Source organism: Scleropages formosus, chromosome 14 (genome assembly GCF_900964775.1).
Source record: "Scleropages formosus chromosome 14, fSclFor1.1, whole genome shotgun sequence".
NCBI lineage: Eukaryota > Metazoa > Chordata > Actinopteri > Osteoglossiformes > Osteoglossidae > Scleropages > Scleropages formosus.
The window spans coordinates 9060574-9074745 of NC_041819.1; the positions used below are offsets into that span (position 1 = coordinate 9060574).

The 14172-nt window shown below is 47.9% G+C and overlaps 1 protein-coding gene across 11 annotated transcripts in view; it reads right to left on the reverse strand.

Annotated features, from left to right (window-relative positions):
* LOC108920534 (peripheral plasma membrane protein CASK) overlaps window positions 1–14172 on the reverse strand; it is a 97479-nt gene that overhangs the window by 32209 nt on the left and 51098 nt on the right. For all 11 annotated transcript variants that reach the window (XM_018729325.2, XM_018729321.2, XM_018729320.2 and 8 more), the window contains exons 3-5: window positions 9590–9695; window positions 6241–6318; window positions 5120–5192 (exon numbers count right to left, since the gene is read on the reverse strand). In XM_018729325.2, coding sequence (XP_018584841.1) covers window positions 5120–5192; window positions 6241–6318; window positions 9590–9695 — 257 coding nt within the window. The remainder of the gene's footprint in view (window positions 1–5119; window positions 5193–6240; window positions 6319–9589; window positions 9696–14172) is intronic.

The window sequence follows — 14172 nt, forward strand, 5'->3', positions numbered from 1 at the left end:
AGGTTGGAATGAGATAGCGAAGCCCGTATGTGTCCATTACATAGTCATATTCGGCAAAGATTTTTTCATAGCTTGGATACCTTGGGACACCCTGTATGAAGCAAGGTCTCAGTTTACTGCACCTGCTGACCCAGCGGTGATGAGCCTTTTCAATTTTCACACAATACTGTCCTTTTATTGATATTAATATGTTACAGAAAAGAGTCTGTTAAACAGAGGTAAATATGTGAAGATCAATATGGCAGCTGTCGTACTCCTCCACACCACAGTGCAGACCGCAGCGTGAGACAACTCTCCACTCTATGTGGACAATAAAGAGATCCAGTGCGGGACAGTGTTGCCGGTCCAGTCATCAGAGGTGTGGGTGTAACGAGCTTTTGATGTTGCACACTTTCAACAGTGCGGACATGAGTAGAAGCCCTACGTGACGTGGACATCCATTTAACAGCATCCGCTCAGGAAAAGAGTCTCCTACCCTAGAGATTACAGAGGGAACACATGATACAAAGTGAAGCAGCACCAGGTAAAAAGGTTACGATGATCATATAAACAACTACCAGTCCAGTGCTATGCCGAGGCATATACCTACAGATCCCTCCACCGCAAAACTCGCAGATCTCCGGGCTGTCATTCAGTCACCTCTGGCGAGAAGGAAAGCACTTCTCAGAACCACACGGCTGCTAGAAGAGCAGAGAGGCTTTATCTGGAAACCCTTGAAAACCATAGCCACATCAACCCAAAACCACGTCTACTCCTAAAATAGTGAACAAGAGCTGCTAAACATACACTTTAATTCAGCAGTTACTGTAAAGGCAAAATAATTCCAGGAAATGGATTTATCAGATGCCTTGGTGTGCCGTGTTGTGTGAGGGCACAGACCGCCATACGACATCCCGCATGTAAGAGTGCAGTTTCCCCACCATTCCTCCATGTAGCCTAAAATTCTCATTTCAAATTTTTAGCAGCATAGTAGAAGAGAAAGGGGGGAAAAAAAAAAAAAAAAGGACTCTACATTACCATCAAGTCTTGATGTTATTAGAGCAAACTCAAAGTCTGACTGAGTTAAGGGTCAACAACAGAAAACACCCAATCCGAGCAGAGCTTAAAATAATAGAAGGTTCGGTCTCCCCTTTTTTTTTTTTTTTTTAAAAAAAAAACACGTGCCGATCATAGAAGCTATGCAGCGGACAAATGGGAAACGCATCGAAACAGACCGAAAGGGAACGCTACGGTCGCGATGGAGAGACGGAGACCAGCGTGCGTACAGCACCACTTGACAGCATTTCCTGTTACACAGCAGTGATTCTGAAAAGCTCCCTTCTCTAAGTGCACAAGAAATAGTGACTGCTAACCAGACGTTGGTCATAAAGACCCGCTCACAACTCCTGAAAGTAAGCACTTCAGCTTTCAAAGACCTGGATTCGGTCATCTTTTGCATTAAGAGTTACACCTGCGATATTACAAACACTCGATGGGCCGCGAGCATCGCTGAGCTCTGCACGGCTCGCTGACTTCGTGACTCATTTGGGTTCCTCGAGTTGAAAGTACCACTAAGATCAAAGCAGCGTGCAACATTATGCACTTTGACAGCACCAGTTGTCCATTTGTTCTGTATTGCTGTGCTTCAGAATTCCTCAGTGTGTGAATGCATTAGTATCAAATAAATGAGTATACAAAGGAAAATCACTAAAACAAGAATATCTGGCAGCGATGAAAGTGTGGGTGGGCTTCTGCAGTACGTCACAAGAGCTCTGGAGTGAAACGATGTCTTTGGGGCCTTTTAAATTTAAATTTTCACTTGTCCTGAGCCTGAGGAAAATTTTAGCTAATTACAGTGACAACTTTTTAACAAACAAATTCTACACGTCACACTGTTTGTGAAATTAATGCAACTAATACCTCTGCTTAAAAGGAAAAACACCAACAGACGATTCTTATTACAAAATTAAATAAAAACATGCAGTTGTGGAAAATTAATATAATGGAGAAAAGCAGACACAACTGACTAATGGTCTCCACAGAGAGAAAGCAGCTCTGGACAGACTGGAGTGAGCGCGCTCTGTGTGACTGGTCCCGCTTTCCACAGAGAGAAAGCAGCTCTGGACAGACTGGAGTGAGCGCGCTCTGTGTGACTGGTCCCGCTTTCCACAGAGAGAAAGCAGCTCTGGACAGACTGGAGTGAGCGCGCTCTGTGTGACTGGTCCCGCTTTCCACAGAGAGAAAGCAGCTCTGGACAGACTGGAGTGAGCGCGCTCTGTGTGACTGGTCCCCGCTTTCCACAGAGAGAAAGCAGCTCTGGACAGACTGGAGCGAGCGTGCTCCGTGCAACTGGTCGCTTCAATGGTGTTTCCAATTATAAAACACTGCGTGGGCAGTTGGCCAACCCACTCGAAGAACATCATCTCAGGAATCACGATTCAGGGCGATATTCATGCCTCTTCCAGCAAAGATGATCCCAGCCTGTTAAGAAGTTTTGATCAATTCAAATGTGAATGTAATTCTGTAGTCTGTGGTGCAATACTTAAAAGACCACCCAGTGAGACTGATTTGTCCCCCGCAGGTGTCCCAGGATTATTCAACACATCGATCCAGGCGTTACACATTATTACAATATTTATGAAGATCAGTTTTAAATGCTCCACACAAGCAAAGCATAAGGAACACAAGTGATCACATGCTGCAGTAGCAAGTGCATCTGGATACAGCTCTAGCTCAGAACAATGCAGCCCATTAAGAAAGACTAAATTCCACTCCATTTCCAATCATCTTCTCCATTGTTACACAGTGTTAGGTGCGCCAATGAACTAAAAAATAGAAATGGAAGTTACAGATTGCATTCATTAAGCTGGGATCTCTGGAATTAAATATCATTACTTCTCATCAGCCCCTTTTCCAGGAATTAAACACGTTCGAATCAATTCGCAGGTAAATTAAGTGTTCCCGCTGCCTTATTTAGACAGGGCCTCATTTACTTCCCATTCCTAGGCGATAATGCAGTGCGCTTTAATAAAATCCAAAATTAAAATCGGTTTATAAAAAAATCCAGCACCTTTAAGAGTTGAACAAAGCTTGCCAAGTTAATTATAAAACGTATACATGAGAACATGTTTCAGTGTTTTGTGATGCATCAGTGGTTCTGCCAATTCCACACTGCCCAGCGTGTCTTCTCCCTTTTGCTCAGCGGGACTTCACTGGCATTAACATTTCCACCTCCACGCACGCACGCGCGCACGCACGCACACCTTATGTAGTGTGAAACACAACTGTCCTCAGCCGTATCTAACCCTTCTTACACCAAAAGCTGATTACAGCTGGTGGCTGTGAAATCAAGGATAATGAGTATAAAACTTAACCACACCACGTGATATTCTCTGACTGGCGTCTAGTCCAGTAGGGCTCTTTCCTGTGTCTGTGAGTTGGGGCAGCTGGCAGCATAGTGGTTAGAGCTGCTTCCTTTGAACCCGCAACCTTTGGGTCCAAATCACACCTCCAGTCGTAGTACCCTCGAGCAAGGTACTTACCCTAAATTGCTCCAGTAAAATTACCCAGCTGTATAAATGAATAAATAGTTGCAAGTAGCTTAACACTAAGTCGCTTTGCAGAAAAGCTTCAGCTAAATATGTAAATCTGATTGTGTTTAAATGCCTTCAGACTGTTTTCACGCTGTTACAAAGAACTCGAGTACTCAATAAAGCAGAAATTTGCTCTTTCACTTAATCGTTGGCTGAATGCTATTTAAGGAGGATTTTTTATGTTTTTAAAAAAGAAAAAAAAAAAACTCTACAGGAACTATATATGTGCAGACCTTCTGCAGATCAATCATATAATCCACACTCTTTTAGGAACCTTCCATGGATCAAATAAAAATGTAATTACATTTCATCTACTGGAACAAGAAATTCTGCAACAAAACTTCATTTGCTTCATGAGAAAACAAGTACATGGATACCATAACTTCTCGTGTAAACGTATGTAATTTATGTGGATACTACTATTTATGTGGATGCTGAGAGGTACCCGAGAGAAGACGGAATGTGAGAGAAAAATTCAAATTGTGTGTGTGTGTGTGTGTGGCGGCTGACAAAATTTCACATTCAAACTGGGCACACAGAAGACTGACTTTCACGCATGAGGGGAAGCGGTACACAGATGCAAACTGTTAAATATTCAACAAGGACAGTTTCACCATGCGACCTTTGCGAGATGAGCCAAAATCAGAGACCCGCAGCAAACGGCAGATTCCTCCACGCTGCAAACATGATACACGTGATCATCACGATCAGGATCAGAACCCGTTAAGCACTTATGGAATTACTCCGCATCCTTAACTTGGCTGTCACCAAGCAAACATGAAAGCAACGCAAGAGTCAACCTTTAACGCTCATGTGATATTTTAAAGTACACCAGCAGGAACATGTAGGTATGCTGCAGCTTTTTTCCATCTCGATAACGTTCTCTTCACAAAATACCTTTCCTTTGCGAAGCGCTTTTAATATATTTCATCAGCAGCACGATCTGATCATGAACCAAATGACCAGGTGACGTCGTTCTCCTCCAAGGGTGGGCAGGTCAGCACTCTTCCGTACAGATAAACTGGTAATCCCGTGTTCATGGAAGATATTACTGCATTGCAGGACGACGAAAACAAATAGGGCGGAGCACTCTGGAGCCCTGGAGCAGTTCCGGGGGCTACGGCAGCACCGCGAGACGCTTGGCAAGCTCACATGGAGAGGTGGGACACACTTGACAGTAATTACCGACAGGACTTCCCTGTACCACATAATGCAAAACCTTCAATTAGCGAGACAAAAAGGACACTAAATAAATAAATTAATTGGAATATATGGGGCTGTACTTGAATTCTGAATTATGCATGCATCTGTTTAGCTCTTCGGGCGAAGCTGAAACATACAGTCAGGACAGAGACATAAAATTGCTTCCTATAGTCCAGGAGAGGAAAAGTGAGTGACGTACATTTCTTGAAACTCTCAGAAGGCTTTGCACATAATCAACAAGGCTATTCAATGTATCGCAGAAAGCGTGAAAACCCAACACCTCCGAAAAAAAAACACCCATTTACGCAAAAGAAGGGCAGCGGTTACCAAGACGATGCACCCACCTTCACATCTCGGTGAATGACGTTGTTGTCGTGGCAGTAGCGCAACGCCTCAAGGATCTGTCTCATGTAGTGACTGAAAGACAGGAGAGAGTGGACGTGAGACGGAGGACGACGTTGCGGGGTTTGCTCAACAAGTCCGGAGCTACGAGAGATTTGACGCTCTTTGTCGCCAAACGTCTCTGCAAACACACACACAAAGGACATGCAAGAGGCTGCATCAAACAAGATAAACTGTACTGCTGAAGGCACTGATGAACAGTTGCGCTGGAACGTTCATCAGTATTAAAAGTGCTTTAAAAAAAATACAGAGGTGGCGATAATCAAAGCCTCCGAGATTCTTCTACAAAACGTTTTAATCGGCAAGATCTGTTGAAAACAGCCATTCCTTGTGCTCGGAGACGACATCAAAAAAAGTCTATTAACTGCCGGTGCACAGGAAATATTTTCATCTTTAAACATGTACTATTTAAATAAATTCAAGTACACCCAATGAAACGGATTTAGAAGAAAAACCTGGCAGCGGAAGACTCAACGCGAAGACAAGGCCATCGAGATGCCTACAGAGGAACCCGATTAAAGTTCCAACAAGCACGGCAGTTCGTTACGGAACCCGGACTGGGGCATTTCCGAATGAACGTCTCCGCTTCCCTTCTTCACCTTTGCGAGGGCTTCATTATTTTCGAATCAAATGAACGTACCCCCCCATCTGAGTCGAAGGCGCACAAAGGCACGGCCCGTCACAGAGCGTTCGGGAAGATGTTCGAAAGTAATGGATCACCGAGGCTTACGCGCACTCATATTCATGCGGAAAGTGGATGACCTTGTTTGATCTATCTATTTCTCCAAAGGCGCAATGTCTGTGATGGTAAAATGACACTTGGATAAGTGCTCTGAGTTTCCTCAAAGCATTCTGGAGCTTCCTCTTTTTTACGGCAAGGCTTTGACCGCCAGCTGTAAGCACGACACGGAGGAAATGAAAAACAAGTTTGGGGGTGGGTAGGTGGCTCAGGGGAAGCGCAGCAGACACTACGGCGAAGCTAGAGGACACCACCCACACGCTCGCTTCCGCTCGTCCTAACCTCCCCCCCGTGATACGAGGGAGAGGTACGCAAACATCTCACCTGGCTACTGCTTCACTGTAGACAAAACCAGCGTCCGCCCTCTTTACGATCTCGAAGCAGAGATCTGCACCGTCCATGCTGTGGGAGATGGAGACAAGATGCAGAGAGGAGTCAACATAATGGTCTGAGTGAAATTCACTGGCCTGCTTTGCATGGGCTCCACACCACCACCACCCCCACCCCCACCCCCCCCCCCCAGCCTACAAGTGAAACATCACAAGTTCTGCAATGGAAGGGGCAGCGGAAGCAGGGAGCGTCTTCTGCTAGGCTGAACAACAGGGTCTTTCTGAATATACTTCCTCCATACCTCCTTTGGCGGTGCGTTCAGAGAACGTTTCACCGTGCTCTACAGTGTACATTCTGGCTCAAATAGGCTTCTGTACTTTGAAAATTTTCAGTGTTCCCCCCCCAACAAATGTACATCAGCGTCACGGTTCAAAGACAGACTCCTGTCTCATGGCAGCAGGCATAGTAGTACTTGGAGCTGTTGCCTTGCACTCAAAGGACCTGGGTTCAGATCCCTACTCTTGCTGCAATACTGTAGAGCAAGGTACCAACCCTGAACTGATACAATAAAAATAAATACCGTATATATCCTGCTATATAAATTGATAAGTTTTCATACTAAGATGCTTCCAATAACTTAACGCCGCAACTTCCTTTGGACAGAAGTGTTAGGTAAATAAACAATAGCAATAATAATACTAATATAATACTGGCAGTACAGTGGCACAGTGAGTAGCATTGCTGTCTCACAGGGCCTGGGTGGTGTGAGAGGACTTGGGTTCGATTCTCACTCAGTCTGTGGGGAGTTTGCATGTTCTCCCCGTGTGTGTGTGTGTGTGTGTGTGTGTGTGTGTGTGTTTCCTCTGAGTGCTCTGGTTTCCTCCCACACTCCAAAGACATGCTGTTCAGGTTCCCCCATAGTGTGTGTGAGAGAGAGAGAGAGAGAGAGAGAGAGAGAGAGAGAGAGAGAGAGAGAGAGAGAGAGAGAGAGAGAGTGTGTGTGTGTTCCACTGATCTATGGATGAGTGACCCAGTGTAAGTAGTGTATCTAGCAGTGTAAGGCACCTTGGTGAATAAGGTGCGTGGGCTCATAACACTACAGTTTGTTGGAAGCTGGAGAAAAGCGTCTGCTAAATAAATAAATAAATGTAATAACAGGGAAAAAAAACTGGGGAAGAAGTACTGAATCATCCTGATACAGACCTCACTAACCTGGACATGTGCACCATAGGACATCAGGACATTATACTGTATGTGGTCTCTGCAGTGTAATTTGGGCTCTTCCAAAGGCCAGGGCAGGTCCCATGGCAACAGCATCCACTGGGGGGGGAGGCGTGGATGGCTCCATATAATTGTTCTGCCATGCAGCTTTTACCGCAGACATGCGCAGCTGGATACGACTGTCCAGTAACACACAGTCAAGCAGACGATCTGTGAACACTTATGCTCCACAGTCCCAGTCGTGCCCAAAAGATCATTGCGATCTCGCCATAATGAGTCTTCATTAACTTACACTAATCTGAGCTGCAGATATCACTCCCCTTGATTTACACCACTTGTGACACAATCGGCACCGTGCGCTGCCTTTAAAGGGTGTTACAAGCTGAATGAACCGCTTCACCTGCTTGTTTCACTCAGCCACCCGCCGCCTCCCGATACAAAGCCTTTACAGCACTGCTCGGGAATGCTAGACGGCAAGATAAATATTCTGGACAAGAACTCCTGCGACAAATTAATTTATCCGGGATGTATGCTGCCCTCACCAGCCTTTCTGTCTTCTTACACACGACGGAGGAGTTTCAAAGCGAAAAGCATCTCGGTTTAATTGCCGTGGTACACTGCGTTTAAGGGAGGGCTACAAAAGGATGAACACAAAAGGACAGCTGAACGACGACGAATGAATGAATAAATAAAACGGGACCATGTGGCAGCTATATCTGTCCCCTCCTCTTCTGGCTCAGAAGAATCAATTAGGAGGAACGGCTGCCGGCTTCCCGGAGTCACTGGAATCAACGGCTAGATCCTTTCTCCTCCTGCACGCTGCCTCGGTGCCCCGAGGCTACAGGGAGTCCCCCCCCCACCCCACCTTTTCACCGCACCTCACCAAACTTCACTATGGACTTCGGCATCACCTTACAAGTACCGTAAAGAACTTGGCAAGCAACGGTGCAGGTCCAGGGATCACGTCTCACCCCAGCCAAGCGATTCTGTCGAGAAGCAGTGTGTGGGATGCTCCTCTTTGGCTGAAGAGGTGCGGCTGGAATGAGCCAGAGACAAAGCTCATGGTGCAGCGCTCATGTACAACATCTGAAACATCTCTTATCTTTGCTGCAGCTCCAGAAACCATAAAGCCTCCGAGGTTTGGACCGTAGTACGAGAAGCGGCGACTGGCTTGCAATGGGAAAAACGGCCCTGCCCATTTCTCAGCTGACGCTCTTCTTCCGACCACGGCGGACGCAGCGAGACCGACTGGGGTACGAGGGCTTTGATCTTACCTGCCACCGCCACGTCTGAACCCACATGCATTTGCCGGCCCTGTGACCACACAACCCCAGGCGGCGACAAACCTAACCCCACTTCCGCAGCTGACTCACGCTTGCCATCTTCTGAGAAGAGCCTCCAAGGTCAATAGGGGTCTTGACCCATGTGCGTATCCTGTCTCCTGAACCCAGTAGCGTGACCATTGCTAAAGTTGCATCTTCCTTCTCCCCTCAGATCACTACGCTAAAAGGCTGGTAGAATGAGAGCGGATATAACGAGACACTCTTAGCAACCAGCAATTAAATTCACCAGTGTTTTCCCAGTCGCCTAGACTCGCTCCAGCGCCGTTACCGAACTGCATTTATGTTGAGGTTCACGACCTCACTTGGACCACAAATGCAACAGAAGAAACAAATGCAAACTCCTCCTACCCTTTAAGTCTCATTACTGCTTTTCATTTTTACATGCTGCTCTAATCTGGACCACCTGTGAAGAACGTTCCCCTTCATAACAACTAGTCCAAAAAGGTCTGCGACACACCACACAGTACCAGCAAAAGTCTGAGTACAGCTGGTCACCCAACTTGGGCACCACATGTATTGGAAGAACTGGAAAGAAGAGTAAAAGCAAAGCAACCCACAATTTTCTACATCTTTGGAAACTGCCGCAGAAGATCTGGACTCACTTTTCAGCGGTGCGGAAATTCAGAAATCGGGTAGAAAAATCACAGAGTGAAGAGCAGAGCTCTCAGTAACTGGGCAGATCCTCAATATCCTCATCACCGTGTCAGCATGTGTCCCTACTAACCCTAAATGAGAGCTCCCACTCCTCTCCACACTTTCCCACCAGAGGGCATACTTACAACTCAAAGACCATGTAGAGCATCCCATCCGAGCTGTAGGTCTCCAGCAGCTCCACGATGTGAGGGTGCTTCAGCATGTGGCAGATGCTCGCCTCTCTCTTGAGATCTGCAAAGGGGGTGAGGAACACAGGAGGGTCGGCATGTCCTGGCAGGGATCTTGGACAGAGGGAAAACTGGCATTTGATTCTGTACAACAATAATAAATAGCTGCCAATGCGGAAGCACCTGGGTTTTAAAAAAAAGGGGAAAAAAAATCCCAAAATAGAGACAATCGTCAAAAACAGTCATTCGCTGCTGATGATCAGCCTTTCTGTCATGTTATATTAGATGTATCACTAAAAGCTATTGCTGTGTGACATCAGCCCCGTTCCCCAACGCAGTAAAGTACCACGCCCTGCAAAGTCAGTGCAGAGGCACGGGGATTAGGGCAAGAGTAACACCCTGGAAAATGCCCACCAGTCAACGTGGAAAAACTTGGGTTTCCATAAGACCCCTGCTTTTGACCGCAGCACGCTCTCCCACCAGCTCCATTTTATCCGGGCTTCATCACTAAAGAATCTCTGTGGGGGAGAGGGAATGGCTCAAGTTGCTGAGGTATAAAAATGTTTGTGCAAATTAGGAATGGAATTAACCAGGCCTGAAAGCGGCTCCTGCGGAGCGGACCAGCCTACGCTGAAGGCAGCATTACACAGGTCGCCGGGCACCTGCCGACGACGGCATCGTCGCAGCAGGCCGGCAGCAGCGCCGGGCCACTTCCTGAGCCTCGGTCTCAGACTCCAAGGACCTCCATTCCACGCCCACATCCGAGCGTGGAAACCGCTGCTGAAATTACGGACGTTCCAATGCAGGCGGTTGTCATGGTGACCCCGTCATGCATGCGTGTTAACGGCCTCTTTCGATTCGAAGCAGCGAAGAGGAGCAGGCCGGCAGCCCCAGTAAGAGGCGTCTCCACCTCGTTCCACCTCTCCACCACCCAGCAGCTCCACAGCACATCCTGGGTAATTGAAAGACGGCGGGTAGTACTACACTGTACGGTACGGTACCTTAAACTCTGATGCGGGGACAAAGAAGAAAAAAGCCATATAAATAAAACGATTAGCAATAAAAACACTTTCCACTACTTTTATGTATAAAATTGAAGCCCAAACAAAAATAATCACAGTATCAAGACGGTATGTAAAAGCTTCAAAATGAACCTTGCAAAGTTATACTATTCATATAATTTAAAAACACTGTATCTGAAAAAGCCAAATATTTCTCGGGCTGGCCAGCAAGTGCCCACCCTCTCTCTTAGACACACACACGGTGCTGCATGAATGGACTCAAACTATTGATGATTAAAGCAGCTGTTCCTGCTGAACCTGTTCAGATGAAAAGACAGATCATGTTGCACCGGGGATGGCATAAAATGCTCCAAGAGGAGTGCAAAGGTAACCGTGGAGCGCGCACACCAGGTTCTCTTGTAAGGAGCGCTTTTCACGAGGGATCTGACGATGCCATGCTCGGTGCACGAGAGCGAGCACAGAACTGGTGGCGTCCTCCTCCATATTGCGGCAGGGAGAATCTGTGCAGCTCTCGCAGGACCGGTACAGATGGCAAATCCGCAGGGCTTTCGATGGCGACGGGGACGCCGGCACCGTGGGCCGAAGAGCGAGCGAGCGAGAGAGAGAGCAGGCAGCCTGCGAACGTGTGCTGGAGGCCCTGCCCTTGTGGCACCTAGATTAAAAATAAATTAAAAAGAGGGAGCGAGCGAGCGCTCGGCTCTAGCAGTCCCCCTGGCACACGTAACCCTGGAAACCAGAGTGTGACATCACCTCAGTTCAACGGCCCGACACCAGGGGGAGCATCTCGACGCAGCATCAGAAAGGCGCTTGGACTTGAGCCAGGCACCAACATATGTGCGTCAGGATTTTTACCACAGCCTACAAATTAACATCATGACTTCATCTCAGAATCCAGTGTGTAATCCTTCTTTGTACAAATATAGCCCATTAATGCAGAAAAAAAAAAGAAAAAAAAAATCCAATTTTCCTCACTGCGGTGCAGTCTTGCCATAGGTGTGTGCGCCGCGTGTATGTTCTCGGGGGGCGCGTTCCACTACCATGTGCTTTCCTACATCATCTTCATCCATGGGTGATGCAGGAGCGACACTTCCTTCGGTACCTCTTCCTGACCTCTTTCCAACATCCGTGACCCACTTGGCAAACGGTGGTTGTGGAGATTAGCGGAAATACCTCGGGCTTTTTTTTTTTTTTTCATAACAAAGGAGATTACGTCGGAGCGTGCGGCAGCAGGGACGGAGGGGCCTCTAGTAACACACACGCTGCGAAGGAAGTAAGCCTGCTGGACAAATAAGAGAACATTAGGGCTTTAAACCCAGACCCAACAAGCACCGCAAGCGTGGTCCGTAAGGGGGGAGATTAGTGACAAAGAAGAGATTCCCAAAGCAGCGCGTGGAGAACAAAAGCACAGAAGGTGAGCGTGAAGAACAACAAACGCTCCTGCCCTCCATAAAAGACATGCGGGACTGGAAAGAAAAACACCAATAACGTCACTTCCATTAACCAAGGAGGTAAAAAGCTCTGAAAATCAAGGAGTTCTCTCGATGTAGAGATAAGAGCCAACACACACACACACACACACACACACACACACACACACACACACACAGTTTGTTGCGTCGACGCAGAGATGGGGACAGACGTGCAGCACGCCGCTTCGTCTCCGTGGAAGGCGGGGAGATGACCGAGGAGACGATCGCCTTCAGGAACTCACCGTTTCACATACACATAAAGTCTCACGGATGGTTGAGGATCAAGGACGCCACAGAGAGAAGGTGCGGCCGAACCTGGAATCGCGTCACACCGTCACAGAGATGAGACAGGCTGCGAACGACAGGGGCGACCGTGACTGACTGACAGCCAGCCATGGTCAGAGAGCACCTGAAAGGCGGGCGCCGACATACAATATTTGGGGCGGGACGTAGGAGCGCTCGGAGCCACCGCCTGCCGCTCAGATCACATGGGTTCGAATCCCAGGTCGCGCTGCAGAACACCTGAGCAAGACTCTTGGGGAAATCGTCATAAGCTGCTTAGTACGTAAAACGTTATTTCAACCTCCCGACGAGCGTTTAGAATGAGAGAAACGCACGCGAAGACGTGACACGCGAGCGCAAGCCGAACCTGCTCCGTCGGCTGGCGGCACGGAGGGATCCCGCGCGCAGGTTCGCCTCGCTCTGAAATGCGGAATCCCCGTCTAGGAGGAAAGGCCGTCATCCGTCGGCGCGCGCACGGAGCAAGGACGGCACAGCCTGTTGCGCGTGATCACGCCGAGGAAGCGACTTAAACGCGATGACGTTCTTATCGAAGCGCGCGCCCCCACGCAGGAATCTGCATCTCCCCTACCGTCTTTCGCGGAGAACAGTCATTTACGAGGAAGCGTCTGGCTTTTTCTCAACGTGAATATTACAGCTGAGCAGCTACACATTTGTAACATCAAGCAGCTTTTTACATTTACCGAGAAGTGCAGCCATAACCCACGTGTGTGGCCTACAGATCTACGCCGCATTCACTGCGGTAAATGAGCAACGACCGGGGAACTATTATCGCTTCGGCAAGCTTTCCGTCAGCGGTGAAACGGTACGCCGAGAAAACAGCCATAAACACTTCAACATCACGAAAAAAAGAATCCTACGGTTTCCAGTTAGGGAGGACTGATCAATACCGCCAAGACGCCTTCTTGGACACGAAGACAGTGTGGCAGCAATAATCGTCTACATGTGATCAACGGGAACTAAGGCGTAAGTACAGTTACACTTATTCACTTTGTAGACATCTCCTCCAAAACTGAGAGGACACAGAAGCGCCTTTCACAGCAGCCAAAGAGCTGAAGATTCAGACACGCGATTGTCCGAGTGCAGTCGCTTTGCCAATACCGCCGTTTTCGCCGGTGCTCATTACAGGAACAGCTGCGTATGGATTCGAGTCCGATACAAATACGGTGACGATCGTGACAGATGGCGTGAAGCAAATTCTAACAACTGTTAAAAAGAGAAGTGGGTCTGAAAGAGACGCCTCTTAAGATCCTTCCCGCCTGTCGGAGGGGATTCGGCAGTTGAGAGGCGAGAGGGAGCTCATCCCACCATATTGGAATCAAAAACAACTTTGGGTTTTGAGTCAGTCGGTTACCTAAAAACAGGGGAAAGGAAGCCAAGCACTGGGACGCATAGCAAAAACTGCTTTCCACCCCACCCTAGTCCAACGCGAGGCAACGAGGGCCTCCCATGAGTCCACCTACCAACACTATGTTCCCCAATGTGCTCTCAATTCACCAAGTGTGCTGCTAAGAGAGTGTAGAATAATGGTATTCCGGTGGCGCCGGCCTGGCGAGACGAAGTTGTTGGGACTTGAGAAACCTTTGCGGACGGAAGAGTCAAACATGCAGGTTTGCGAGGACAGTGTGAGCAGCGTTGACCAACTGCTTATTAAGGCCTAGTGTGACTCTTCTTTGTGCCATTCATGGTCAAGTCAACAGCATGCAGCGATCCTGAGAAACTTCGCCTTGGTCAACCTCAAGCAAGCCAC